This window comes from Apiospora hydei (genome assembly GCF_038363865.1).
Source record: "Apiospora hydei strain CBS 114990 chromosome Unknown utg000006l_segment0_segment0, whole genome shotgun sequence".
NCBI lineage: Eukaryota > Fungi > Ascomycota > Sordariomycetes > Amphisphaeriales > Apiosporaceae > Apiospora > Apiospora hydei.
Window position 1 is genome coordinate 5,025,200 of NW_027117365.1, and position 24,272 is coordinate 5,049,471.

The window sequence follows — 24,272 nt, forward strand, 5'->3', positions numbered from 1 at the left end:
GCTTTCTTTCCGGTTGCGGACATCATGCTGACAGTCAGCCAACACAGAAGATGAACCAAGTAAAATTTACCATTCGATATACTTCATCGGCTAAGCCAAATGCCACAACCGAGATGGACAAGACAGATTACCAAAGCCTCGCTACGAACAAACCGGATCAATAGAAGAACGTGTTACCGCTGCGAGGATCCTTGCGAATCTGGCTCTGGTAGTCATGCTCCGGGTCGAAGTCCTGCCAAGTGCTGGCAGGATAGATGTGCTTGTTTCGCTCATACCAACGTCGATCGACGACCTTAGTAAAGGTCGGGTCGTCTGCAGCTCCCTCGAGGGTATCGATGTCAGGCAGGACCTTGGCGGCGCGCTTGTCGGCCGTGGACATGGGTTCTGCGGAAGCTTCTTCGGCGGCAGCGTTCGCGTTGCTCAGCACCGGCGGCTCGGCGCTGTAGTCGAACAGGATCTGGTTGTTGGGACCTAGGGTCTTATTCATTATGAAATAGAGGAACTCGTAGTGCTGGAAATATGTTAGCATACACAGATCATAGAAGTCGGGCATCATCTTTGAGCAAATGCTCAGTAGATTGGTGTCTGACAGGGTAGAAAGACAGATTCTCTTCTAGGATAGATGGTCCCATAGAAGAAAAGAAAAAGAACTTTGAACTCACATGTGGTATTATGAGACCTCCCCGGACCAGCATCAAATCGTCAACGCCGATGCGCGCCCATTCTCGGCGCGCATTAGTCTTCTCCCCAACGCCGAGCTCAGCGCCGACTTTCCTGCTCTTGTCCAGGAAGATCCAGGTGAAGTCTCCTTTCTTGACCCGCGCGACGCCGCCGGGGAGGTTCGTGCCGTCGTAGAAGACGAAGGGGATCGCGATCTCGGTGGCCTTGACGGCTTCTTGCTTCAGCAGGAATTCGCGGCGCAGGGCGTCTCGCTCGGCGGCCTCGCGCTGGAGTGCCGATTTCGTCACGGCTCGGGGCACGATCGACACGTTCGCGTTGGCTTTGAATTTGGACTTCTTGGTGGCCGTCGTCGTTGTCGCGGTCTTGTCGCCACCGTTCGCCTTTTCTTCCTTGCCGGTACTTTCGCCTCCGTCTCCGCCCTCTTCCTCGTCGTCATCCCCAAAGCTGAGCTTTGACTTCGCACCACCAGTTTTCCGCTTTTTGTTCCCGAGGAGCTTCTTTTGTCGGTCCTTTGCCTTTTCGTTGTTGCTGTTATCGTTGCTGGCATTGCCGTCGCTGTTCGTCGCGTTGGGGTCGGGCGTGCCCGTCTGCGAGCGGTCGATGCCGCTGCCGTTGCCGCTGTTAGCGGCGACGGCGGCCTCGCGCACTTCGCGCTCCTGCTGCTCGAGGACTTCGGCGCGCCGCTTGCGGAAGTCGGAGAGCTTGACGAGGCCGACGGTCTGGTCGGAGACGCGCTGCTGGGTCGTCTTGTTCTGCGCTTGGAAGCGCGAGTCGGGGTCGGCATTGTTGGATGTGCCGTGAGGAAGTGTGTGCGAAAGAGGTTTTGTTGTTGTTGTAAGGTAAGTTGTCACGGTGAAAGTAACTTGCTGGCTGTTGGTGCAATTGTCGCAAGACAGTTCAAAAAGGACCGGCCCCCAAAACTTTAGGCGGTGACGTTATGTTTTTCAGGGACCCTGGCTTGCTTGGCCAAAGCACGGGCGGCTGCAAGTGGCCGTTCCAGGGGTCTTGATCAACCACGCTGGATTTAAGAGTTAGTGGTAACAGTGGTAGATACTAGCCGGCCCGGTGGTGCGTGCGCCGACTTGTTAACCAACTTGGAGTCAGAAGTAACCGCTGCTACCCATTGGTCTACTACATGCATCCATTGGTGTTGCTCCTCTATATATTTTGCAGAAATGTTACCCTGTTGGTTCTTTTCATGACCATTGAAACTTGACATTCACAGTTCTTGACATTCACAGTTGAGGAAAGGAAGACAGACCGGTAGACGAGATACAGAGAGAATGGGTCCTACCATCGGAGTGCTCGCCTTCCAGGGCGGCGTCATCGAGCACATGACAGCACTCAAGAAAGCCGCCGCCTCCCTCCAGAAAGACGTTGCCGTTATCGAAGTACGCTCGGACGCGCAGCTCGAGTCCTGCAACGCTGGCCTGATCATTCCTGGAGGCGAATCGACTCATCTCTCGCGCGCTGCCCGGGAATGTGGCTTGCTAGAACCCTTGCGGGACTATGTCAAGTAAGTTACACCCAGCTGGTTTTCTTCCTTATTCATTCTTTACTATAACCTACTGCTGGTTTCAAAAGATAGAGTATGTTGACTGACTGGATTTGGTGGGTGCAGGGTCAAGAGACGTCAAGTCTGGGGCACATGCGCCGGCCTCATCATGCTGTCCGAAGAGGCCAGCGCCGTCAAGCAAGACGGCCAGGAGCTCATCGGTGGACTCGACGTGCGCGTGCACCGGAACCACTTTGGGCGACAAAACGAGAGCTTCATGGCGAATCTGGATCTGGAGTTTATGCGCAGCAGCAATGAGTCATCATCATCACCGTTCCCGGCCATGTTCATCCGAGCACCCGTGGTGGACAAGCTGCTGCTGCCCACAGCCGCCAAGGCCCACGATGCCGAAGCAACTCCGCAAGAGAACCCCCACGTCGAGGTTCTTGCCGTTCTGCCGGGCCGTCACGCCTCCAACAAGGCCGCTGCCGCTGGGGAGCTGGGATCGGTGTCTCCTGAGGGTGCGGGCGATATCATCGCGCTGCGCCAGGGGAATGTCTTTGGGACCTCCTTCCACCCGGAGCTGACGGACGACATCCGAATACATGTGTGGTGGCTAGAACAGATCCTCTCATAGAACGACAACATGAATTACAACAACTAGAGACGACAATGAATGAACGATACAGATAATGCCTACCTAGATGTTCGCGATGTGCCCCTGACTAAACAAGACTTTGTAAGTTAGGGCAAGGTTAATATGTGCCGCATCTGTGCATCTTCGAACGAGTCGAGCCGATCCCTCTCCCAAGAAAAGGTAAGGTTAGCGGGGTTCCTTGTAAAATTGGAACCCGACCGCGATCTCTCGGCGCGGGGCACTTAAGACAAAGACCCTCCTTAGATGCCAAGATGCTTTAAACACACTTCCAGGTTGGAGTCACATTAATAGGAACCGAGATCTGCTATATTGTTAATCATCCGTACGCCTCTTCTTGAGGTTGATGCATTCTTTCCTGTCAGTTCTGTATTATTAACGATGTTCTCAAGGTCTTTAGATTAGCTAGAAAATGGAAGGTAAACTGCATTTGTGTCCGACGCCGACCGGTAGAGTTGCTAAGCTAAGTCTTGCGCCTCGCCCCAGCAACTGAAGTGATGACTCCCAAATTTCACATTTTTACCGCCCGAATGCACCAAAGACATTTTGCCATTGGTCCAAGACTGCTGCACATCAACCACAAGAAGACATCCAAGGCCACCACCCCATTTGTCATTGCATACCACAAGACTATGCAGGTGATACGAGCAAGCCACATCGAGTCTGGTGAAAAATCAAGATCGTTGATATAATGACCAAGCCATTCGATAGTGATCCAGCCTCTGGATCTGGGGTCACCTCGCAGTCTGTATCCGATCTGCTCACAGTCATTCTGACTACATCCGTCACACCTTCTGCACCCTCTACGGAGCTCATCGAGGCCATATTGCAATCATTCCAACGCCACTGTCCTAGCTTGACCTCCTGTCGAGTGATAGTCGTCTTCGATAGCTACGACCAGATTGTCCCACAGGCTCGCCTCAAAAGGGGCCAAGTGACCGCCGAGCAGGCCAGCAACTTTGACCTGTACAAGGTGAACGTCAAAGGCTGGTACTGGAGCAGTACTTTCCAGACCAGAATGAACAAGAAATACCGCTATCCGTCATCAAGGGCGAGGCCGAGTTCGGTTCTCCTTGCATCGTCACCAACAGCGTGCCGTTTGAAGCCCGTCAGACTTCCGACAAGCAGGTCACGTTTATTGAGCCGTCGAGGCGCCTGGGATTCGGCTTGGCTGTGCGCGAAGCGCTGCGTCTTACCGAAACGCCCTATGTGTTTGTGGCTCAGCATGACTGGTCTATCATCGCTGACATTCCCATCGAGAATACACTGCGTGTCATGCAAGCTTCCGAAAGTGACCCGGCAGTCCCGATCAAGTACGTCTGTCTGCCCGCCGTACGTATGCTTTCGTATGCAGTCCACGCCGACGTGATTCGGCATCGTGCTTTGAGGAGTTAACCTCGACATTGAAGCGCGACTTTCCTGTTCCGTCATCTTCAATCTCTTCAGAGAGTTCAGGGCCGGAAAAGCCACAAGAGCCCGGGACGACAGCAAGCATTCCCTGACTCCCATGTTCTTCTGGCACGACAAGCCGCATATCTGCAGCACGGCGCACTACCTCGCCCGGGTCTTCCCGTCCCGTCTCGCGATGCTCCGGGGCGATTTCATCGAGGACAAGATCGGTCAGCGCGCGCGCACCCAGATGAAGGAGGGACTGTGGTCCAAATGGGCTACCTGGTTGTACTACCCGGACGATGGAAAACAGCTGTGTCTCCGGCATCTGCATGGCCGAACCTGGAGAGGGACCGAAGGCGAGGAGCGGAAGCTTGCTCTCTACCGGGCGCAGAATGATATCACGGATCCGACTGACGAAGACTCAACATCACGAGCCGCATGCTCATCGGACCTGGTACCGAACTAAGGTCTTCCGATTGGGAGTAAACCAACGACAATTCGATATGTTAAGGTTTTAAATCTACCAATGCCAATCCTCCCTGCATTCCGCATTCGTGAGAACTAGTCGATTGCTTTCCATTTATTTTCGATTTCCTCAATGAGCCTCTGTTCGTCCCTCCGTCTCGCGTCTGCCAGGGTCTCTCGCACCAGCCTTTCTAACGTGCCACTCTCTGTATCTACTGTCAAACTGGAATTAGACTTGCTAACGTCTATTGCAGAACGATTTCCCACAGTCAATGAATGTCTGCTCTCTGCGGAGATGCGGCTTCCAAGCATTACATCTGCCAACGCCTGGCCGAAACGGCTCCTGTGCAGCTGCTGGATGTGTTCGATCGCCGACGTAGCTTGCTTGTACATGTCTTGGCGATGCCTTGCCATAGAGAGAAAGTCTTCGATACACTCATCTCTGCAGGCTTCCGCCCACTTGAGCCGCATGCGTGAAGACGACAAGTTGCATAGGATCGGCGGAGGCTCAGTCACACGCTGTACCTCGAAATGATGCGCAAACTGTGTGCCGGATGCCACGGTCTCGAAACAATCTGGACAGACGGTACACCCGTCAACGCAACACCAAAGACTCTCGTTACTCTTGCTCCTCCGGGGGCAAGGGGCCAGCTCGGATACCTGGCGGACATACCTGTCAAACACGCTGAAGTCCCCGACGTCGACAACTTGGGCGAGCTTTTCGACGTATGACAAGAACCGTGGTGCTGTTGGGTTGAGGTCGCATACCCTCACCATAGAGTCCGAATTCGTTTCGGAATCAGCAAGGTCGAAGAAGGGGCCCATCTCACAAGGCGCTATGATTCCGCAGTAGCAGGCCTGGCAGATCTGGAAATCTTTACAGCCACCTTGGAGGGTATACCATGGCCCGCCCCGGATCCCCGACTGTCTACAAGACTTGCTTCTCGTGATGGACTTTAACGCATTGCTGAAGATGCTGTAGTCGTTCCTCATAAGCGCGGCTTCCAATGCCACCATCACCGGCCCCGTGGACAATGCGCATCTGAACTTGATCCTTGCGGCGACGCTGTCTCGGGCCTGAGTGAAGTGGCTGTGGAAATCCGTCATGGCCACATTATCCAAGAAGCATGCCTCGCAGATCCACAGGTTTTTGCCATCCTGTCCGACTGGGATAAGCTGGTCGGTGCTACATACCGTCACCAACCTACCTCTGCACTCAGAGGCTCGAAGTCGCTGTCTCGCCGCGACGAGGAAGCTCGCCCAATCGTCGCATTCTGCGAAGGTTTCTAGACAACCCTGAATGTACTGAATGCTCAGAATGCAGTTTCTGGAGCCCGTGTCGTCTAGTGCTTCGGGGCTGGCTTAAACTTGGTCGCAAAGGCCGTGTCTGCGACTCGATCCTCGTAGCAGGCTTCGCAGCATTCTAACGGCTCCGAATCGCCCTCTTCATCAACACAAACAAACCAACGTCGCTTTCTCGTCTTTTCTAATTCGCCTCCGACTTCGGAACAGTGCGTTATCGCGCTTCGGTGATCCGCGAACTTGACCATGTTCTCGATACTTCGATCTCTAAGGGCGCACGGCCAGAGTATCGATACGACGCGCGGTACCCAGAACCGGCAGCGCGACGGAGCACCAGCCGGAGGCATGAACCTTTCGAATGAATGCGCGAGAGAGGATCCTTTGATATGCGACACGTAGCATCGGGAGCAGGCGAGGAAATCTGGCTGCGTCGAAAGTCGGTACCAAACGGTGGGATAGTAGAGCGTCTTGTGCTCCGGACACTGGAATAAGACGTCGCTTGGTGGGCCTTTCTCACGTATAACCGGTTTTCGACCTTCTTTTGGGGAGGCTTTCCGTATTATCACAGTCAGAAAGCGGTGTCTTGCCTTCGGTAGACATACGAAGGGTTCTTCTCTTGGTTTCTGGGGAGGCGGTCCATGTTCGGTGTAGTTTCTCCGATGCTGAGCTCGACGACGCTTTGGTGGATGCTTTGGAAGTTGAGGTGGTATGATACTCGGTGGAAGATTCGGCGCTTGATGCTGGTGAGACATCGGCTGGCTTTCTTCCCTTGGGGGCTAATTGAGACATAGCTTTCCTACTTCTTCGATAAGGGGTTACACCTTAAGGTGGGCTGGGTATATATGTGAATCGAGATGGTTCTGGAATAGAGGATCTTAGAGTTTTCCTCGTTGGCTTACTGGATACAGCAATCAAATGGAAATTCAGAAGCATGAAATCCATATTTTGGCCAACACAGACAGGCGTTTTATATTACTTTCGATACCGTGAACCTGGTTGACCACAAATGAGCATAACACAGGTCTATGCGAGAGTCAGTCGAGGAAACGGCATCAGACTCGTTAGGTTCCCAGTGATACACACAAAACTCGAGCAACTGGATAAGAATCGGCATTCGGTGGAGTCAATCAGTCTTCTGGTATTCCTCCAGCCCGTTAGTAGCATAAGTGCTTAGTCCTCTCCCCTCTTCTTCTCAATGAACTTCGAGAATATATCCCCATAGGATCAACCCCCTCTCATTTCTCTGAGAACGGAGGGAAACCTGCTCCTTCCCAAGACATAAACTCTGATCCTTTCTTCTCCATGTGCGGAAACTCGAGCTCCGGTAGGTTGCCGATGAGGTATTTAACTCCAAGAGGGGGAAATCGGTTCAGCAGGTTCAGGGTCATGGGCGTGACGGATTTGTTCGTATAACGCCGTACGTATGCTTTCAGGTGCCGGGTGGGTTGCGTGATCATGATGTACAGGACGATGTGGAGCATGAAGTACACATTAAGGGGGATGAGAAACCATGGGAGAAGGTAAGGCTGTCCAGACGCCAAGCTTAGAAAAGGAGACTCGTCAGTCTGTTTCCTCAATGCTTGGACCTACTGTTTTCCCACTTACGCAGGGTATCTCCAAAACGCCTGGCCCCATGGCTGGAAAGGCATTGAGGAGTCTTTGATGGTGTTGGGCGCCAGAATGAAGAATTTGATCTTTGTCTGTACACAAGCCGTGGCGGCGGGCGAGAAGGCCGGGTCAACGGCCGTGACGTCCGGCTTTACAACGTCCAAGATGAGTGCGCGGACCGCCTCGAAGATGTCGACCAAATTGGGGCCCATCCCAAGGCGACGTCAGGCGGGGTAGTAACCGCAAAAGCTTGGGTGTGTTGAAGAAGCCCGGTCTCATTCTATTATGCTCCTCCAGATGCAGCTCGGGACGGCCGTAGGCTGCAGAAATATCGCTCCCCTTCATACGGTGGAACATTTAGGGTCGAGCTCCCCGGCATTGCTGGGTAGCATACTCGGACGCTGATCGCACAAGGTCCGCGAGCGGGCCGAAGGAGGCTAGGTGAACCTCGACGGCACCTCGGTACCGCTCCGTCAAGGTGTGAGCTACCACACGGTGGACGCTGGCTTGGCCATATTCGGAGTTTGTGAGGAGGATGTGCGTTTTGGGGCGGTCATTGAGTCGGTTTACGTTGCGGGTTGGTGATAGGTAAGTAGGTTATAGGAGCATATAATATAACGAGTAGACTTAATTGATGAAAATGCTCTGAGTAGGACCTGCAAGCCGAGACCTTCTTATCCCGAGGAATGCTAGCAACAGGAAGTGCCGTCATACCAGGCTTTCCACCTACTTATGCAATTCTGTTTTGTCTGGACGGTAGCCCCAGCTCATCTCCCTGATATTGTAACGTCTGCTACTCCTCCGTATGGCGTTACTTGTCTCTTCAGGGGAATGATTGCCCCCACCGAGCCCGTTCTCCTCCATCGCGTCATGCATACTTCGGGCTGCCCCTTTTGGTCATAGAACAGGACGTGGTGCAGAGAAGGAGGAGGATCGACGTATAGTAAGCTCACCTGCTGATATTGTGATGACATACCTGATTTATTGAGAATTTGAGTGTCGACCACGTGAGCTCCTTTCCGTGGTGGAAGACTGGTTTGGTTTGGTTGCCCCCATTTTCGATTCTGCATTGCGTTGAGATATGTATTCTTGCTCGTTATGCACATACTTACTTACATCTACTGAGGATATCATGCCTAAGGGGCTCATTGAGATATGCTGGTGCACAGGCACAGAGCCTCTCGCCCCTCGAAATGAAATGCACACAAGTAAATCGTTTCTGCTATCATAATCTTAAACCTACAGTTGCTTGGATTGTCAAAGACAAAGTTTTTCTCTCAGACTGTATGTGCTAAAAACACCATCAGGTTATCCGACGGCTTGATCACTGCTTTCTACTTCACAACGCAAGCGGGACTATTCCATCCTTGATACGAAAAACTGTAAACCCCAAAAATTTGATTATCCCTGAATCCAAGTGTAGATAGGGGGTGATGCCACGCTAGACGTAGCGCATAGGAGCAGGCCAACGCGTATTTTTTTTCTATGGCTAATAGCCAATGTACATTAAAGCAGGCTACAGAAACAGAAGGAACCACATGGTGTGGAAGCTACGTAATAGTACAAGTTGTCATATTCTGCCTCACATACATCGAAGCGAGCCAATCCCAATCAAGAAGAAGACGACGTTCCCTCGCGCTCCTATATCTGCTATATCCAGGAACCTCTAAGCAACTATAGCTCGTCTTCGGTACTCAATTCATAAAATAACGATATCAACAATTGCGTGTTGTATGTCTCCAGAGCTGAGCTAAATTAAGTCAGACCGGCAAAGAATCAGCGTGGATGCAGCCAACTCAATAACAGCTCTTATAAGTCAAATCAATCACGCGATAATATGGCAAATGGTCGGCCGTGCAGCTTTCAATACCTCACGAATTGGGGTATCCAATTGCGGGACCCTGCCATTGATCGTCTGAACATCCGCCACGGGTCAGCCACAGCATCCCGTGATTCAATACTGCTTGGTTGGACATGGATAGACGAGTTTCTATGAATATACCCAGGCTCAGTTGGGTATTCCGTGTCGTTTCTGCATTCACTGAAGTTTGGGTATCGGGGCTGTACCATGGCTTTGAAGCTTACGCGGCCACGTAATTACAAAGTCGCGATTCCAACCTCCACTCCACTGCAACAGGGGAGCTTTTGCTAGGTGCTTTATTTAGGCATGTTGAAAATGCCAATCAATTGATGTTGGACCTTGATTCTCCCATCAGTTTATTTCATGTTCTGCTTGCAAGTACCTGGGACAGACGAGTAGCGAATTGCGTTTGCCGTCCGACTGACTGGTTGCGCAGTGCAAAAGGAATATATTTGGTCACGTGGGCTTCCATTGAACTGGCTTTCGGGGCTTCGTGTCTGCCTTGCGCTTGGCGCCAAACGATTTGACCAACCAAAAATTTGGCAACAGCATTCGAGCCCATCCCCACTTCCGGCCCTCATCCACATCACTCAGCAAACAACTCTCTTTTTCCCGTTTGCCTCTGCTTCTGGCCTGGTCAATGGAAAGCACAACCTTCCGAGGACACAAAAGCCCCGACTTCTAGTTTTCGAGTCTTGACTCACTTTAGCTCGTTCACTGTTGAGCGACCACGCCGCCTCAGCCCCCGTCCTCCAGACTGGTTTCCAGCAATTGATCGCAGTCCGGCTGAACGGTACGGGTTGACCTTAGCTTGCTGGCTACCCCAGTTCTCTCGCGCTCCAATTCCCAATTCTGCCCCGGACGGTAGTGGACCGTCAGCTTCTGTCAGGCTCGCAGGCTCTCTCCTTCTCCGGACTCCCTAGTTCCCCGTCCACCCGTGGCTCTTCGCCCGCCACCGCCCACCATGGACATCCGCAATGAGGCCGACATGGCCATTGGCGACACCCAGCAGATCCTACAGGCCGCCACTGCCTGGATGGGCTCTTTTATTGCCACCGACCAGCGCAAGGACAAGATTATCCAAGTAAGTCACCACCACACACCACGGCGCCTCTTTCCCAGCCTCGGCTCGACTACCAGGTAACTCAATGGCGCATGCACGCATGGATCGGTCGGTCCTGCTCATTCTAGGATCGGCATGTGCCGTGCCTGCCTTTTCTGTGCCACTATCGTACCGTCTACGCATCACTTCCTTCCTAGTCGGCGGCGTGTAGACATGTTTTGGTGGTCAAGCATGTTGCCTGGCTTCCCGTTCTCCTAGTACTTTATGAGATGTGCTTGGCTAATTTGCAATGATAGGAACTTCTTCGGAGATTAGAGGACACTGAGGAGACAATGGACCAGCTTAGGGGTGATCTAGCTGCTGAGCGCAAGTCCCGCCGCGATTATCAAATGGAGTCGGACAAGTCCAGCCAAGATATGAAACGGTTGGAGCAGAAGATTGTCCGTAATCTCATACTTACTCGTCATGGCCTTGAATCTAACCATCTTGACAGAAAGATGGTTCTTTTATCGCGATTCTTATAGATGGCGACGGAGCCAAGTTTGCCGACCAGTATATTCGGAATCCATTAGAGGGCGGCCCCGCGGCTGCGCAAGCACTCAAGCAGGCTGTCCGGGACTACCTCCAGACCGATAACCATGATTTCAACACCGAGGATATACCCATCGTTGCGCGTGCCTACGCCAACCTCAACGACCTGGCCAAGTCTCTCCGCCTGTCCAACGTCATCGACCGTGATGAGGATATGCGAACCTTTGCCGAACAGTTCACCAACAGCAGGGCCGAGGTCGACTTTGTCAATGTTGGTCGAGGAAAGGAGAATGCAGACTCCAAACTACGCAAAATGCTCAACCACTACTTAAGAAATCTTCAGTGTAAGAAGATCTTTGTGGCATGCTGCCATGACAACGGCTATCTCCAGTACGTATCAGCAAGTCCTTTGCACCCTGACCCTTTTACAGTGCATGAAGAGAACACTGCGGACAATGATGCTACCCAAAGAAGAAGATTGCTGACTTGTTCCATCGCAGTGATCTCCGAGAATATAGTGACTATCCTGAACTCCGTAATAGGATTGTCTTAGTTGAGACAACCCCAGCCGAACAGGGTTTTAGTAAGTGCTCACACATATTCCCCTTTCTCTCATCCAGTCCCGGCAAGGCATCTGGTCTTTACCCTGAATACACGGCTGTTGCCTCAGCGCATATTTGCTTGTCCCTGCATTTTTCTCGAGGACGGTTCCTGACCAGTAATTTGTGCAGAGCAACTCCCTTTTGATCTTACCAGCTTTAGCAAGGTCTTCCGATCTAATACTCTATTGAACGAAAGCAAGAGGGCACCTGCACCTGCTGCATTCTCCCCGCCTAGCAGTCTTCCCATCCACCCCTTTCCCCCTCCCGCAACCCAGCCAGACTATGGAAGCCAGAGAAGCCTACCTGTCATGTCTCCTGACAAGCAAATGCCTCCGATGTCTGCAGCCACACCCCCTTCACGGATTCGACTGCGTCGACCCCAGCCACCATGCATGCAGACACTGAGCCGCAGCTTGCGCAGCTTACTCGCACTGCCAGTGTTCTTAGCTCGGGAAATGGAGGAGTGTCTATCAGCTACGCTAAAGCCGGTGGTTCTGAAAGTCTCCAAAATATCGACATTGCGGCAAAGCCGAAGAAAATGACCAAGACGATGCTTTTCAACAGCGATGGTCACCGAATAGATCCTCCTACTAAGCATCCAGCCAACACGCCGGCTCAGCAAACGTATCAGTCCAAGCTCGAGAAGGTCAATCCTAACGCATTCTGCAACGACCACTACCTCGTTGGCAAATGCAAACGCCCCAACTGCGAACGTATCCATGATGTGGACCTGAGTCCCCAGGAGGTGGCTATTCATCGTTACAAAGCGCGCACCAGTGTCTGCCCTCGCGGACCGATTGAGTGTTTCGACTACGACTGCTACTTGAGCCATCACTGTCTCAAAGATCCTCGATGCACAAGAGGACCCGGCTGCAAGTTTACCAACACTGAATGGGGCAATCTGCATCTCGACACCAATGAAAAGCTCACGCCTTCCCTGCGCTGGACTGATGGCGTTGACTTCCCCGATCGTCTGAACTAAGTCTCGATCTTTTTCATTACATGCCAATGTTATGATGTGGCACAGGCTGCCGATACAGCCGAGGACTGTCATGCTAATCTCTCTTTGGCTTTTACTCTTATATCATCTTCCTGATTCAATCAAGAAGGTCTCTTTTCTTTATGTTGCTGATTTCGGTCCCCAACCCAGTATGCTATCTCTATGGGGAAAGATTTACAGAATTCGGAAGGCTTGAAATTGATAAATATGGCTAGCGTGTAACCTTTGGGAGGCAATCCGAGGCACTTCAGATACCATAAACTGGTTCCTGTGGCGTCATTTGCCCCCAATAGTCAACTTGCCTTTTGCTGTGCGTCACGGAGGTTAATAATTGCACCGGGGGTCGCGTTCTTATAGTGGCGCTCCAGTTATATGATGAATACAACTTGTTACTCATCCAGTTTCAACAGCGCCACAGGTTGGGGCCATGTGTATCCCCGCCCTATGTGGAAGTGAACGCAACGCGAAGCAAACATCCTAGTGTGCTTCCCAATCTTGGCACATATACATACATGTGTACTCTGGTATACACATTCTCGGCGAAGTATGCAACGCTCCTGGCTGATGCCAGGTAAGCTAAGCCGGTTCAAGAAGTAAAAGGCCAGGCTTAATGCAACGGGCCACCCGGTCTTCCGAGAGGGTCGTACAAAGCTAGCAATACAGGGGCTTCCCCGCATCATCACACCATGAAAGCGGGAATATCGACCGTGCATATGAGGCGGGTTGGCTCGGAAGCTTATTATGGTCCTCGGTTGCCCGATTTGTTCAATTTGAACTAGATCCGCCAAGGAGGAATAGTAGACGGATATCGTAGCATATCCAATTTGGCTTGAAGGATGACGTTAATTCACGAGGTGGAAGTCCCGGTAACAGGCTTCGGTGTACGTGGGCATGATACTTTGCATTGCTATGCCCACCTCCGCTTCCAGTTCGCATCCGTATTGGGGCTTTTCTCCTTGTCATGGTGATGAAATATATGTTTGATGGAACAACAAGCCTGATAAATGAAAACAATACAGCCGTATCCCAATGCACAGGTTTCAAGATAGGACTTGCCCTCTAGGGAATCGGTCACACGACGATACCGGTTGTTGAGGGTATATGCAAACAGGGAATCCCCCATTCTACTGCATATTGGTTTCGACTTATTATGAACAACTACATTGATTGTCTTGTATGCATTGCAGTCCAGAGACAGTGGTGGGAACGCCGCTGCTAGTTGGTGTACTTCGACATATGGAAGGAAAGATAAGGGGCTTTGATAAGAAGATACGCTAAGCCGACGGCTTACTAGCGATTATCGGCGGGCCGTCTCTGAAACTTAGTGCGTACCTGCGCAATTCTGCGCATCAAACAAGTAATCCTCCCGTATTTCTATCATTGTCTTCTGTCCGACTATGCAACCTACTATGTACATTGCACTCCACTCCACGACTGGGATCTGTTAAATATAAACGCATTCAATCGTGACTGACCCCAACAACGGCGGACATAGCTCAGTTGGGAGAGCGCCAGACTGAAGCCATAACTTCGGGAAACATCAATCTGGAGGTCGTGTGGTAAGCAATCCATTGTTTACACCTAAATACTCGAGTCAGTTAGCTAACAAGACTCTAGTTCAATCCACACTGGCCGCAGTCATGAATCTACTTTTTCTTTTTGGTTTTGTTTTTCGTCTGGGGCTGTTCCTGTAATGGCCTTCCAGAAATTGTCGTCTCCGACCTCGAATTTATTTACTTGGCTATTTTCCTTCAGCTGTTTGCGTAACTGAAGTACGGACACAATGGCCGCTGTTGTCTTTGTTCGTGATACGCATTCCACGAGCAAGGGGGTAGCTAGACAGCCACCCTTTGTTTTCGTCATGGGTGAGAAGGGTGGTTGCCGAGTGCATATCCAGAATGGCATTGGACTATTGCCTGATTGACGCACCCCCAACATCCCCCAAAGTGTTTGAGGAGACATGGCGAGCAACAATAACAGCAACAGTGGCAATGCGAACTCGGGTTACGATTACCCCTTATCTCCATGGGCGGCGCGTTTCGGAGTATCACCTAACCCGGCCTGGTCCGGATTACACGGCCAAGAGCATTCTGGCCTGGCTCCCATACTCCCGGAGCTGGATCCCCGTTACTATGCCGAAGAAGGGCCTGCCGGCACCGACCAACAGCCCTTTCCAGTGCCGTCCAAGGAAGAGCTTGATTACCTGTTCTGGAGCGAAGCAGAACAGAATCTTCATTTGCTCGGCTTCAGGACCTGGGAGGTGGGGTCACTGAATGAGACCCTCTACGGCGATCTTTCTGGCGGTCACAGGAGACTGGGTGGTGCTCAAGAGGAAAAAAAAGCATGTCAGCGCTTTCGACCAAGGCAGACTAGTGGTGGACGAGTCCAAGTGGCTTCCTTGGCTCCGCAGGGATAATTGGTGGCAACCTGAGCCTGGCCAATCTCAAGATCAACTACGGACATCTCCAGGACGCAAATTCTGGTCTGTAGACGACGATGCCGTCTGGAATGAGCTCCGCCCCATCCTTGAACTCGCCAACCGTATAATGAACCTCCTCATTGACACTCGCCATCCCTGGTAAGTCTGGCAAAGCCGCTCTCGTATTCCTCCCCGTGATCCGTACGCTCACTTTCCGACTGCAGGATGGTGGCAGCCGCACTTGGCACCCTCGAGCCAACTCCCACGAACCCCAAACAAAGGCGAATGCGCATAGTTCCTGAGGATAGCCAAAAGATTACGGCGGCGGACCTCCGGCGGACAATAACCGAGACGGGCGATAGGCTCATAATTTCGACCTTTTACACGATCGATGGTCAATAGAAACTGGCCACGGGCTACAAGGCAAATGGAGTGGCTTCAAACGCGTAAAGGAGGAAAAATACCGTAAAGGGACTGTTGGCATCGCGACATACCGCATGAGAGCCCTTGTCGAGGGGGACTTGACCACAGCTGAGAGGTGCTTGCTCCAGGCCTCGATAGCTAAAACGGTAAGATTTTCAGTAACTCGGGAACCGAACAAGCCATGGAAAGCGTTTTGCTAATAGTTAGTCCCACGCAGTACTGCCACGAAACCATGGTATGAAACATGTATGAACCGTCATCTCTCACGCACAACCTCTGACTTTTGTATAGCATGCTCTTTTCCAATCCCACCTGAAAGCTGGCGTGTTGGAGGACGAGCCAGTAAGTATCAAACCCGTAACCCAATGGATACTCACTCTCTGGCTAACTTAGACTTCAAGTTCATCAACAACGAGATATCTGTTGAGATCGGACGCGCTTTCGAAAACATGATTTTCGGCGGTGTAAGTACGCAGCACTTTATGAATGCTCGAGGGTAGATTGGACTTGGCTCGCTATGTAGCTTGGAGAAAGGCGGGCTCGTCACTCACCAAATGCGGCACGCTGCTGACACGTACCGGATTGTAGTACTTTCACCCCTCCCCAAAGAGACGGGGTTATCCGTCGGCAGAGTCATGGACCGCTGCCAACATCTTGGGCTGGCTCATGACGCCATGGCCAGATCGTAGTTCGACCAAGAAATACCAAGGCAACCGAAAGGACCTGCCCGAAGACGAGGAAGTCAGCATGGCGCCTCTGCTGTGGGTGTCAGCATTGCTTAGCGAGAGGTTTTGGAGCACCGAAGTATCCAAGCATGGGGCCAAGGCCTTGTTCATGCCGAAACTCGTCAAAACAACGCGTCACTACAGCACAAACGGTATTAGGCCCAACGCCATCTATAGGGCAGAGACTCTTCTCCGAATTGAGACGCCCCTCGATTCGTTGAGGGACAGGCTAAGGACGACGGCGCTCGACTTCAATGCCCGGACCCTCAAGTGGGCAGACAGACACCCGTGGTACGACGAGGAAAGGTACAAATGGCTCAACTCCCCGTGGAGGTGGGCGGACAATTGGCGGTGGTTCATCAAGCAGTTCAAGACGGCCCATGCGAAGAAGGACGAGTTTCAGTGCTACAAATACTGCGAGGACATGATGGGGCTGTACAACCGCGGCACTTCGTGGACTTGGATGTACTGGGCCATCGGCTTGCTCATGAAGGCCTCCATGCCCGTCCACCGAACCGAACGCAAGCAGTCGCCGATGAACCCAAACGTCACGGAGCCAATAAGGCGGACTGCCAACACCAAGAACCCATTTTTCGTAGAGACACTGGTCAGGAGCCAAGTGGCGCAGGGGAACCCGGCGAGGCACCAAGGGATGCATAAGCGAGAACGATCAAACTACTTCCAAGACAACCCCGTCACCATCCCGCCGAGCGAGTACACGGAGCCCGACGCCGGCGCGGCGAAGCAGCGCATCCGGCACCAGGCCGACTGGCTCAAGTGCTACCAGAGCTGGTCCTACGCCCACGAGCGCCTGGACCCCCTCCCGCGCGGCTGGCACGACAGCCTGGCCGAGACGGAGCGGCAGCTCGAGCAGGCGCGGCGCGACCCGGCCCACGCGGACCGCCGCTCCTGGGCCCCCTTCGACTTCAAGGTGCCGCCGTACGACGACCGGTGGCAGGCCGGGGACCTCGTCCCCGGGGGCGGAGCGATGGTCCGCACGATCATCGACGCGGACGCGCCGGCGCTGAAACCGCTTGCACAGCTCATGGAGACGCGCGGGGAAGAGCTGCGGAAGCGGCTCGACGAGCAGGCTAAGGTCTTTTTGGCGAAGAATGTGGCGGGGGAGCCGCTGCCGCACCTCACTGTCACTGAGGTTGGGGGGCATCGGGAGGCTGACGATGCTTGGGTTATATATGGTCAGAATAACAATACGTACAACGTCTACGATGTAACCGGTAAGCCCTGCTGCTAGCTGATGTTCTTTTTCTCTCTCCTTGTCCTCTTCTCCCCCACACCCCCCCTTTTCGCTTGTCAGTGGATCGCTAACCATGAAACTATCACGAACCAGCGGCCCTGAAGGAATTGAAGTGGACCACGCAACAGTACCAAGAAGTGACGAGAACGACCGACTACGGCCTCGAGATGAGAACCGGAGCTCACGTGCAAAACGTGACAGCGGGAAACGCGTTTCTGCGCACGTTTATGCGCTGGAAGCTGCTCGGGAAGCTCATGGTTCCTATGCTCCCCGAAGCGGTGAAGGAGAATGACGGGACCGGCGGGATGTCACTATATAAGACGTGCGGCAAGCATGTGTTTGACTTGACTAGTGAGTCTATTCCCTTTTCCTCCCCTGCTACTTTAGGGATCACATTTGCTTACAACACCAACGATAGGTTTTCTCTGCCCGCCGCACTGGCGCGAGATCCTGCTCAGCAACCCCGGCGGCCCCATCAACGAATCCCTGCCGGGCTTCTACCCGGAGATGATCTCGGTCATCTCCAAGCACCGCTGCGGCTACGTCATGGACCCGCCCACCGTGCCGCGGCCCGACGCGGACCTCACGCCCTTCACCGAGCGCACGCTCCGGGTCTACGACAACCCGCGGTCGGGGCTCTACTACGCCGTCGAAGGGTTCGTGTACGATATGACTAGTACGTATATCTTTTCAAAACTGGTCTAGGAGAGACATAGTACTGGTCTTCTAGTGTAGAGTACGAATACTAATTGTAGTTTCATTTATTGTAACTAGGTTATCTCGAGATGCACCCCGGCGGCCTGGCTTCGCTCAAGGAGTGGGCAGGAAAAGAGGCTTCGGCGGTGTTTGTCAAGTGGCACGACAAAGACATGCTGCGCAAGAGCCCCTACGACGCGCTGCGCATCGGTAGGATGGTGAGCGAGATCCCGGCCAACCAACTTCAGGCGCACCACTTAGTGTTGGATAAATGGGTCTACGACATTACAGGTAAGCCAGTTCCCTTCCTTTTAGCAACCCTTTCACTTCGTTCGCCCTTGACTAGTACGTACATATGTATGCTGACAACCGGCGTGTGACACTACAACAGCGCCAGCAGAGGGAGACCCCAGCGGCCTCTTCCGCGATCTGCAGGACGTCGGCGGTAGGGACGCTACCGACCTCCTGGAGGACGAGCACACCTCGGACGCGGGCCGGGCGGCCTTGGCGACGCTGAAGGCGGACCACCAGAGTCGCATCGTGCACAGGGTACAAGACGCCAACGCGGCCCAGGTCATGTACGACGAGCTGGCTTTGCACGACGACCCCGAGGGCAAGGGGGGCTTGGATCGCGATTGGGGACAATGTTTGGGACGTTACGTGTAAGTTCTTCCATACATACAGATTGCTGGAGGTTTGCTGCTTACTAACGCAATGGTCATAGCAATGATGCTGCAGCCGGACTGGTATCCCCGCAAGATCGAGCGCAAACTCGCCGGTAAGGTGTTGGGCCAGGGGGCCAAGGAGGACGAGAAATGGTTCCTCGGGAGCTATCCGCATCTTCTCGTGGCGAAGCTCGACCTGGCTGGGCTCACGAATATGAGTCTAGGCCCCTAGGTCGGATACGATCGACCATGCGGTTTGCGGGAGATAGGATGGTGCTACTTGGGTGTTTAAGAGATTCTTGTTAGTTGCCCCCATAAAGAGGGAGAGGGAAAGGGACAGTGATATAACTACATTTCTTTTTCTCATAATTGTCAGGTTACTCTTGTAAGACTACGCATGCCTGTTAGTTTAGAACTTGGTTTTCTGTGGACAAATGTGCGTATGGCATCGTATTTACTACGAACAAATCTACAATAACCCATTAGCTCTCACGTCTCCCTCCCATCACCAGCACTCGGCCCAATTAGCAAGCCCTCCTCCATAATCACTCCCATAAACCCACCCGCTCTCATCCACTCCAAGTCAAAACCCTCCACCGCCACCCCTGCTGCAGCACCGCCAGATCCTTCTCCTCAAGTTTCGCCTCCCCACTACCGTTCCCACCCCTCGTTCCACCTTGGCCGCGAGCCGCTTCAGCCGCTTCGAGACCGTCTTGGCCACGCGCAGCGACACCTCGTTCTCGAACACGTACAAGACCGACAAGACAAAAAAGGACACCGCCGCGAAGCCGCCCAGGAACCAGCCGCTGCCGCGGACGGACGCGCGGATCCGCGCGATGAGAGCGCGGGACTTGCTGAAGGCGTACTCGGTGGCGTTCATGAGGGCGTTGCTGCTGCTGCTGCTGCTGCCGGTTTGTGCTGTGTCTAGTTTGCTGGTGTTGGTGGTGGTGATGGTGTCTTCTCCTTTCTTGTTGCTGTCCTTGGAGGGGCGCCGGAAGATGCGCCGGACTAGGGGGATGATGGAGGCCCTTGTAGTTACTTGTGTTAATCATGTCCTCATGCGAGATATTCCTCCCTTCGTGATGGAGCACGTTCCCCTCATGAGTTCACATTACATCTCCGTCCACATTCGTACCCGCAACCATCCCACGCGAGAAACCCAAAGGACGAAATGATGAAAGATAGATAAGAAACACTCACAGCATCCCGCCTAACACCCACTTCCGCCACCGATGCGCCTCCGCCTCCTTGATGACCACCGCCAAACTGCGCCGCAGCGTCTGCAGCTCGTCCAGCACCAGCCCTTGCTGCGCCCGCGCCCGCGCCATCGCGTCCACGGCGTTGGGGTCGTTGACGCTGTAGCTGCTGCTGCTACTCGGGATCTTGCGGAGCTGGGTCAGGTACTCGCGCGCCGCGAACTCACGTGGTGCGGGCCGACTTGATGCTCCGGTCGCCGCTGCTGATGCGCGGTGGGAGCTGCTGGACGGCGTTGGGCTCGGAGTACATTCCTATCGGACCGGTGGCTGCTGTATAGTACGCACTGGCGGAGCCTCCTCCGGCGGCGCCTGGGGCGGTTGCGTAGAGGGTGGGGGCGGTGGCGGCGGGATTCGCGAGGGGCACTGGGCCTGGACGCGATGGCTGGGGTGGATAGGAGGGGGTTGAGGTGGGTTGGTACTCCATGGTTTGTGGAGGGGAGATGAGGATAGATAGATGTATGGAGAAGGTTCGGGATTCGGGCCGGGCCGCGGCTATCTGAGTAAGGAGAGGGGAATGGGGTATGATCTACACGCAAATACGAAGAGAAAGTATGATGTGAGAGATGATTGATTTTGAGACGAGATGAAGTTAGGAGGAAATCAGTGTTTGTTCCTTCGGCGTTATGACAAAAGAAATATGTGAGACAGCCAGCGAGAAATGGATGGGACGTGGTGGTGCAGATTGATAAAGTGAGGCGAGAAGGAATAAGCAAACAAGTCGCACGTCGCATGTTTGGATGCGCGCGACGCAAGGGAAAGCGGCAAACATGTTTGGAGAGGGATCCAACTCATTGGTTGACCCGGATCGCTTGGGATGCATGTCGAATGTACGTGGGTGGCTGGTCGTACAAGCAGGCGTGTCACTTGTCACACTGCTGATGCGGGATGCGGGGAAAAGCCGAAGTAAGCAAACAGCTTGATAGATTCCATCATCATCACTTCACTTTGTTGCTCGGCTTATGTGCCTGAGTGTAGGTATTCGTATTGCGCCAACAAAACGTACTGTCCGAAGTCCAATGTGATATTCTCTCAATGCTCGCTCGGAGAATCCCAACTCGGCCATAATGCAACCAAGAAAAGCAAGGTGCCGTGTCCGCGGCTGATGACTCAGCCCATCATCATCCGCGCCAATCACCCGCCACCTCAGTACAAACTCATATCCCGCAGAATCCGCACAAACGCCGACCGGCTCGACGTCTTGGGCGCCAACGCCGTCCGCCCCCACATGCTCTGCGCGACGAGGGAGCGCGCATACAGCGGCACCGCGCGCCAGACGCCGCGGACCGTCTGGACGTGGCGGAGGGAGCTGGGCTGGAAGACCTGCGAGTACGTGTTCAGCAGATCGACGAGCAATTTCGGCGAGTTCCACGCCGCGTCGTAGCCCTCCATGAGCACCAGGACGAACTCGTCGATCTGCCGCAGCAGGTCGTCGCTCGCGCCGAGCCCCCATTCTTTGTCGAGCGCGGTGCAGATCCCGACGAAGATCTTGCAGGCCTCGTAGTACGCGACCCGCGCGTCGTCGCCGCGGTCCAGGAGGTCGGCGGCGCGGTCGAAGAGGCGGACGGGGGCGTCGGTCAGGCGGAACTGCTCGAACTGCTGGAAGATGTCGCGCAGGCCTTCTTGCGAGGCGGGCGTGCGGTTCGGCGGCGCGAGGTAGGACTGCGGGTACAGGCGCCGCCCGAAGGGGTCTTGGCGTGTCGCGGGGAAGTGGAAGAGGATGTCTTGCCGGTTGCAGTGGAAGATGATCTTGTTCGAGATGACGACCTCGACGGGGCGGGGTTGCCAGCGTGATGGTATTTGTGGTTTGGGGGCTGAGGCTGCTGCTGGTGCGGCGGCGGCCTGGTAGTAGAAACCACCACCACCACCGCCGCCGTATTGCTGATAATAATAGGGGTAGGGGTACCCGGGAGGCGGCGGTTGCTGGACTGGCGGCTGTGCGGGCGGCGGCGCATTGGGGCTGTAGTTATACGCCACTCCTTGGCCGACATAGTACTGATTAAAGGGGGTTCGGACCGGCATTCGGGGGACGCCGGGGGTGGGTAAAGGAGAAGGAGACACAGGGGATGGGCTGGCGAAATGCACGTGTCGCGGTGCCCGGCCTGACGCTTGAGAAGCCGGTTGCGCGGTGGTCGGATGAACTGTTGCCCCCGCAAGGCTTGGGGGAGGGGCGGTTGGAGGATGACTGGGATGGGAACTGCTCTGAGGGTTGGAGTGCTGGCTTGGGTGTTGAGTACCGGATTGAGACGGATGCAGAATCAGCTGGCTGCTACTTCCAGAGTGCTGGCTATGACCTGCGTGGCTCATGGCTACTGTCTGGGTCCGAGAATCCCCACGCACGGTGTTAAATCGTGTAATCGGAAGAGGAAGTGCAGTTCTCTGGAAGCAAAGTCATCGGGGGAACTACGGATGTGCGGAGAACATATACTCCTTTCTTGCTTCGTCTTGCTTCACTGCCGACGTGTTTCAAGAGCCAGGGCTTCCCAGGTAAGTTTGTCATCTGCTCCCGCCTTGCGGTGTTACGAGTGACAGTACCAAAGTCATGTTGGCAAACATTAGTGTCCATCGGTACTCATCGGATGAAGCACATTTGAAAGCCTGATTGAGAAGCCAATACGTTCAAACCAACTGCTTCTGAATTTCAACAACACGTATAGAGTACAATGATATTTGCTCAAGCCACCAAGTATTCGCGGTTCAACAGAAAGGGACCAATGGGGTCATATACTCGAGAGATCAGCTATTTTTTTCTTAAATCAAATTTTACGTAGAGTTGCCACATGGTGCGCTTGAAGTTATTGCCGGACCCAAAATCTTACCAAAGATCAGTGCCGCCAATCGAATTCATTCTCGGATCCCACACACACCCTGGCACCTGGTCGATTGCTAGATCACATGATGCCATCCATAGCTGCACAACTTCAAAATCTGACGCCCTCCCCCCCTCTTCACTTTCTTTACTTGTCATCATTCAACTCTCCTACATTTCAAGATGCGCCTTTTGAATGTGTTCACCTACCGCTTGGAAAGCTACCCAGACGCATTTGAGGCCCCTCAGTACGCGATTCTATCGCATACTTGGGGCAATGAAGAGGTTCTCTTCGACGATGTTAACGCCAAGGGAGGTGAGGAGCAGAATTGGACGGGCAGAGGATCTGCTAAGAAGATTCTGATGAGTGTCGAGCAAGCACGGAAAGATCGTTTGCGTTACATCTGGATCGACAACATCTGCATAGACAAAAGCAGCAGCGCAGAGCTATCTGAGGCCATCAACTCCATGTTCAACTGGTACAAGATGTCCAGAATCTGTTATGCTTATCTTTCAGATGTCCAAAATATCGAGGATCTGGACCATTGCAAGTGGTTATCTAGAGGTTGGACCCTGCAAGAGCTCATCGCCCCTGACCACGTGGAGTTCTACGGCGCATGTTGGTCTTACATCGGCTCTCGAGAGTCACTGGCAAACGAACTAGGGGCTCTCACGAACATTAACAAGGAGCTCCTTTCTCGAAGGGATCAACACACGGTTACGGTTGAGCAAGATCTAGCATCCATCAGCATCGCCACCAAGATGTCATGGGCCAGAGACCGAAAGACTACCAGAAGGGAGGACATTGCATACTGTTTGATGGGCATCTTCAATGTCAATATGCCTCTTCTTTACGGGGGAAGGTGACAAGGCTTTTCAACGGCTGCAACTCGAGATTCTCAAGGACACCACGGACTACACAATACTGGCCCATGAGACTGAGGGTAACCCTCCGTCCTCCCTCCTAGCGCCTCATCCCAGCTCCTTTCGGCACGTTCTCTCAGCTCTCGATGGGGATTCTTTGCCTCCGATACGGTCTTCCGGCCAACAGATCACGTTCGAGGCCATTTTATGCCCCATCGGAATTGCCCCCGAACCCCAATTTTACGGTGCAGTGCTTGATTGCTGTTTTGGCAACGACACCTTCTCCCGCGCAGTTCTTATTCTCGAGCGTTTGAACGGCCTGAATAATGTCTTCATACGCACCAACTACCAACGCGTGTATCGCCTGGTAGAGCCGAACTGCCTATCTCCCCATGACACTTTTGTACCAGGTACGTAGAACACATGCGATGCACGTTTCGTCAAAAGCACAAAGAAACAATTTGTCAGTGCCGGATCAAAAGACCTGGTAGTAAGTTGAACACCGAGG

General features: G+C 53.5%; 12 protein-coding genes across 12 annotated transcripts; 6 read left to right on the plus strand and 6 right to left on the minus strand.

Annotated features, from left to right (window-relative positions):
* Positions 1-157: 157 nt before the first annotated feature.
* On the minus strand, positions 158-2,141 carry PG997_008840 (uncharacterized protein; the record flags this gene model as incomplete). The annotated part of the gene is made up of 3 exons (XM_066813155.1): positions 158-511; positions 663-1,543; positions 1,976-2,141. 3 exons carry the CDS (start codon positions 2,139-2,141, stop codon positions 158-160), a joined length of 1,401 nt encoding a protein of 466 aa, XP_066668497.1.
* Positions 2,142-2,345: 204 nt separating this feature from the next.
* Positions 2,346-2,813, plus strand: PG997_008841 (glutamine amidotransferase; the record flags this gene model as incomplete). Its single annotated transcript, XM_066813156.1, has 1 exon — positions 2,346-2,813. The coding sequence occupies one exon, from the start codon at positions 2,346-2,348 to the stop codon at positions 2,811-2,813; it is 468 nt and encodes a 155-aa protein (XP_066668498.1).
* Positions 2,814-3,522: 709 nt separating this feature from the next.
* Positions 3,523-4,689, plus strand: PG997_008842 (feruloyl esterase-like protein; the record flags this gene model as incomplete). Its single annotated transcript, XM_066813157.1, has 3 exons — positions 3,523-3,804; positions 3,849-4,167; positions 4,241-4,689. The coding sequence occupies 3 exons, from the start codon at positions 3,523-3,525 to the stop codon at positions 4,687-4,689; spliced, it is 1,050 nt and encodes a 349-aa protein (XP_066668499.1).
* Positions 4,690-4,784: 95 nt separating this feature from the next.
* Positions 4,785-6,779, minus strand: PG997_008843 (uncharacterized protein; the record flags this gene model as incomplete). The annotated part of the gene is made up of 3 exons (XM_066813158.1): positions 6,593-6,779; positions 6,153-6,540; positions 4,785-6,015 (listed from the first exon to the last, which is right to left on the minus strand). Exon 3 carries the CDS (start codon positions 5,793-5,795, stop codon positions 4,785-4,787), a length of 1,011 nt encoding a protein of 336 aa, XP_066668500.1. The 5' UTR covers positions 5,796-6,015; positions 6,153-6,540; positions 6,593-6,779.
* Positions 6,780-7,225: 446 nt separating this feature from the next.
* Positions 7,226-7,810, minus strand: PG997_008844 (uncharacterized protein; the record flags this gene model as incomplete). Its single annotated transcript, XM_066813159.1, has 2 exons — positions 7,226-7,532; positions 7,596-7,810. 2 exons carry the CDS (start codon positions 7,808-7,810, stop codon positions 7,226-7,228), a joined length of 522 nt encoding a protein of 173 aa, XP_066668501.1.
* Positions 7,811-10,423: 2,613 nt separating this feature from the next.
* Positions 10,424-12,637, plus strand: PG997_008845 (uncharacterized protein; the record flags this gene model as incomplete). Its single annotated transcript, XM_066813160.1, has 4 exons — positions 10,424-10,543; positions 10,819-10,962; positions 11,016-11,443; positions 12,001-12,637. 4 exons carry the CDS (start codon positions 10,424-10,426, stop codon positions 12,635-12,637), a joined length of 1,329 nt encoding a protein of 442 aa, XP_066668502.1.
* Positions 12,638-14,726: 2,089 nt separating this feature from the next.
* Positions 14,727-15,228, minus strand: PG997_008846 (uncharacterized protein; the record flags this gene model as incomplete). Its single annotated transcript, XM_066813161.1, has 2 exons — positions 14,727-14,908; positions 15,117-15,228. The coding sequence occupies 2 exons, from the start codon at positions 15,226-15,228 to the stop codon at positions 14,727-14,729; spliced, it is 294 nt and encodes a 97-aa protein (XP_066668503.1).
* A 935-nt stretch (positions 15,229-16,163) lies between these two features.
* Positions 16,164-18,182, plus strand: PG997_008847 (uncharacterized protein; the record flags this gene model as incomplete). Its single annotated transcript, XM_066813162.1, has 3 exons — positions 16,164-17,457; positions 17,571-17,828; positions 17,896-18,182. 3 exons carry the CDS (start codon positions 16,164-16,166, stop codon positions 18,180-18,182), a joined length of 1,839 nt encoding a protein of 612 aa, XP_066668504.1.
* Positions 18,183-18,262: 80 nt separating this feature from the next.
* On the plus strand, positions 18,263-19,070 carry PG997_008848 (uncharacterized protein; the record flags this gene model as incomplete). The annotated part of the gene is made up of 3 exons (XM_066813163.1): positions 18,263-18,464; positions 18,565-18,828; positions 18,898-19,070. 3 exons carry the CDS (start codon positions 18,263-18,265, stop codon positions 19,068-19,070), a joined length of 639 nt encoding a protein of 212 aa, XP_066668505.1.
* Positions 19,071-19,343: 273 nt separating this feature from the next.
* On the minus strand, positions 19,344-20,518 carry PG997_008849 (uncharacterized protein; the record flags this gene model as incomplete). The annotated part of the gene is made up of 4 exons (XM_066813164.1): positions 19,344-19,352; positions 19,515-19,866; positions 20,039-20,212; positions 20,262-20,518. The coding sequence occupies 4 exons, from the start codon at positions 20,516-20,518 to the stop codon at positions 19,344-19,346; spliced, it is 792 nt and encodes a 263-aa protein (XP_066668506.1).
* Positions 20,519-21,237: 719 nt separating this feature from the next.
* On the minus strand, positions 21,238-22,113 carry PG997_008850 (uncharacterized protein; the record flags this gene model as incomplete). The annotated part of the gene is made up of 1 exon (XM_066813165.1): positions 21,238-22,113. The coding sequence occupies one exon, from the start codon at positions 22,111-22,113 to the stop codon at positions 21,238-21,240; it is 876 nt and encodes a 291-aa protein (XP_066668507.1).
* Positions 22,114-23,083: 970 nt separating this feature from the next.
* Positions 23,084-23,767, plus strand: PG997_008851 (HET-domain-containing protein; the record flags this gene model as incomplete). Its single annotated transcript, XM_066813166.1, has 1 exon — positions 23,084-23,767. One exon carries the CDS (start codon positions 23,084-23,086, stop codon positions 23,765-23,767), a length of 684 nt encoding a protein of 227 aa, XP_066668508.1.
* Between the last annotated feature and the right edge of the window lie 505 nt (positions 23,768-24,272).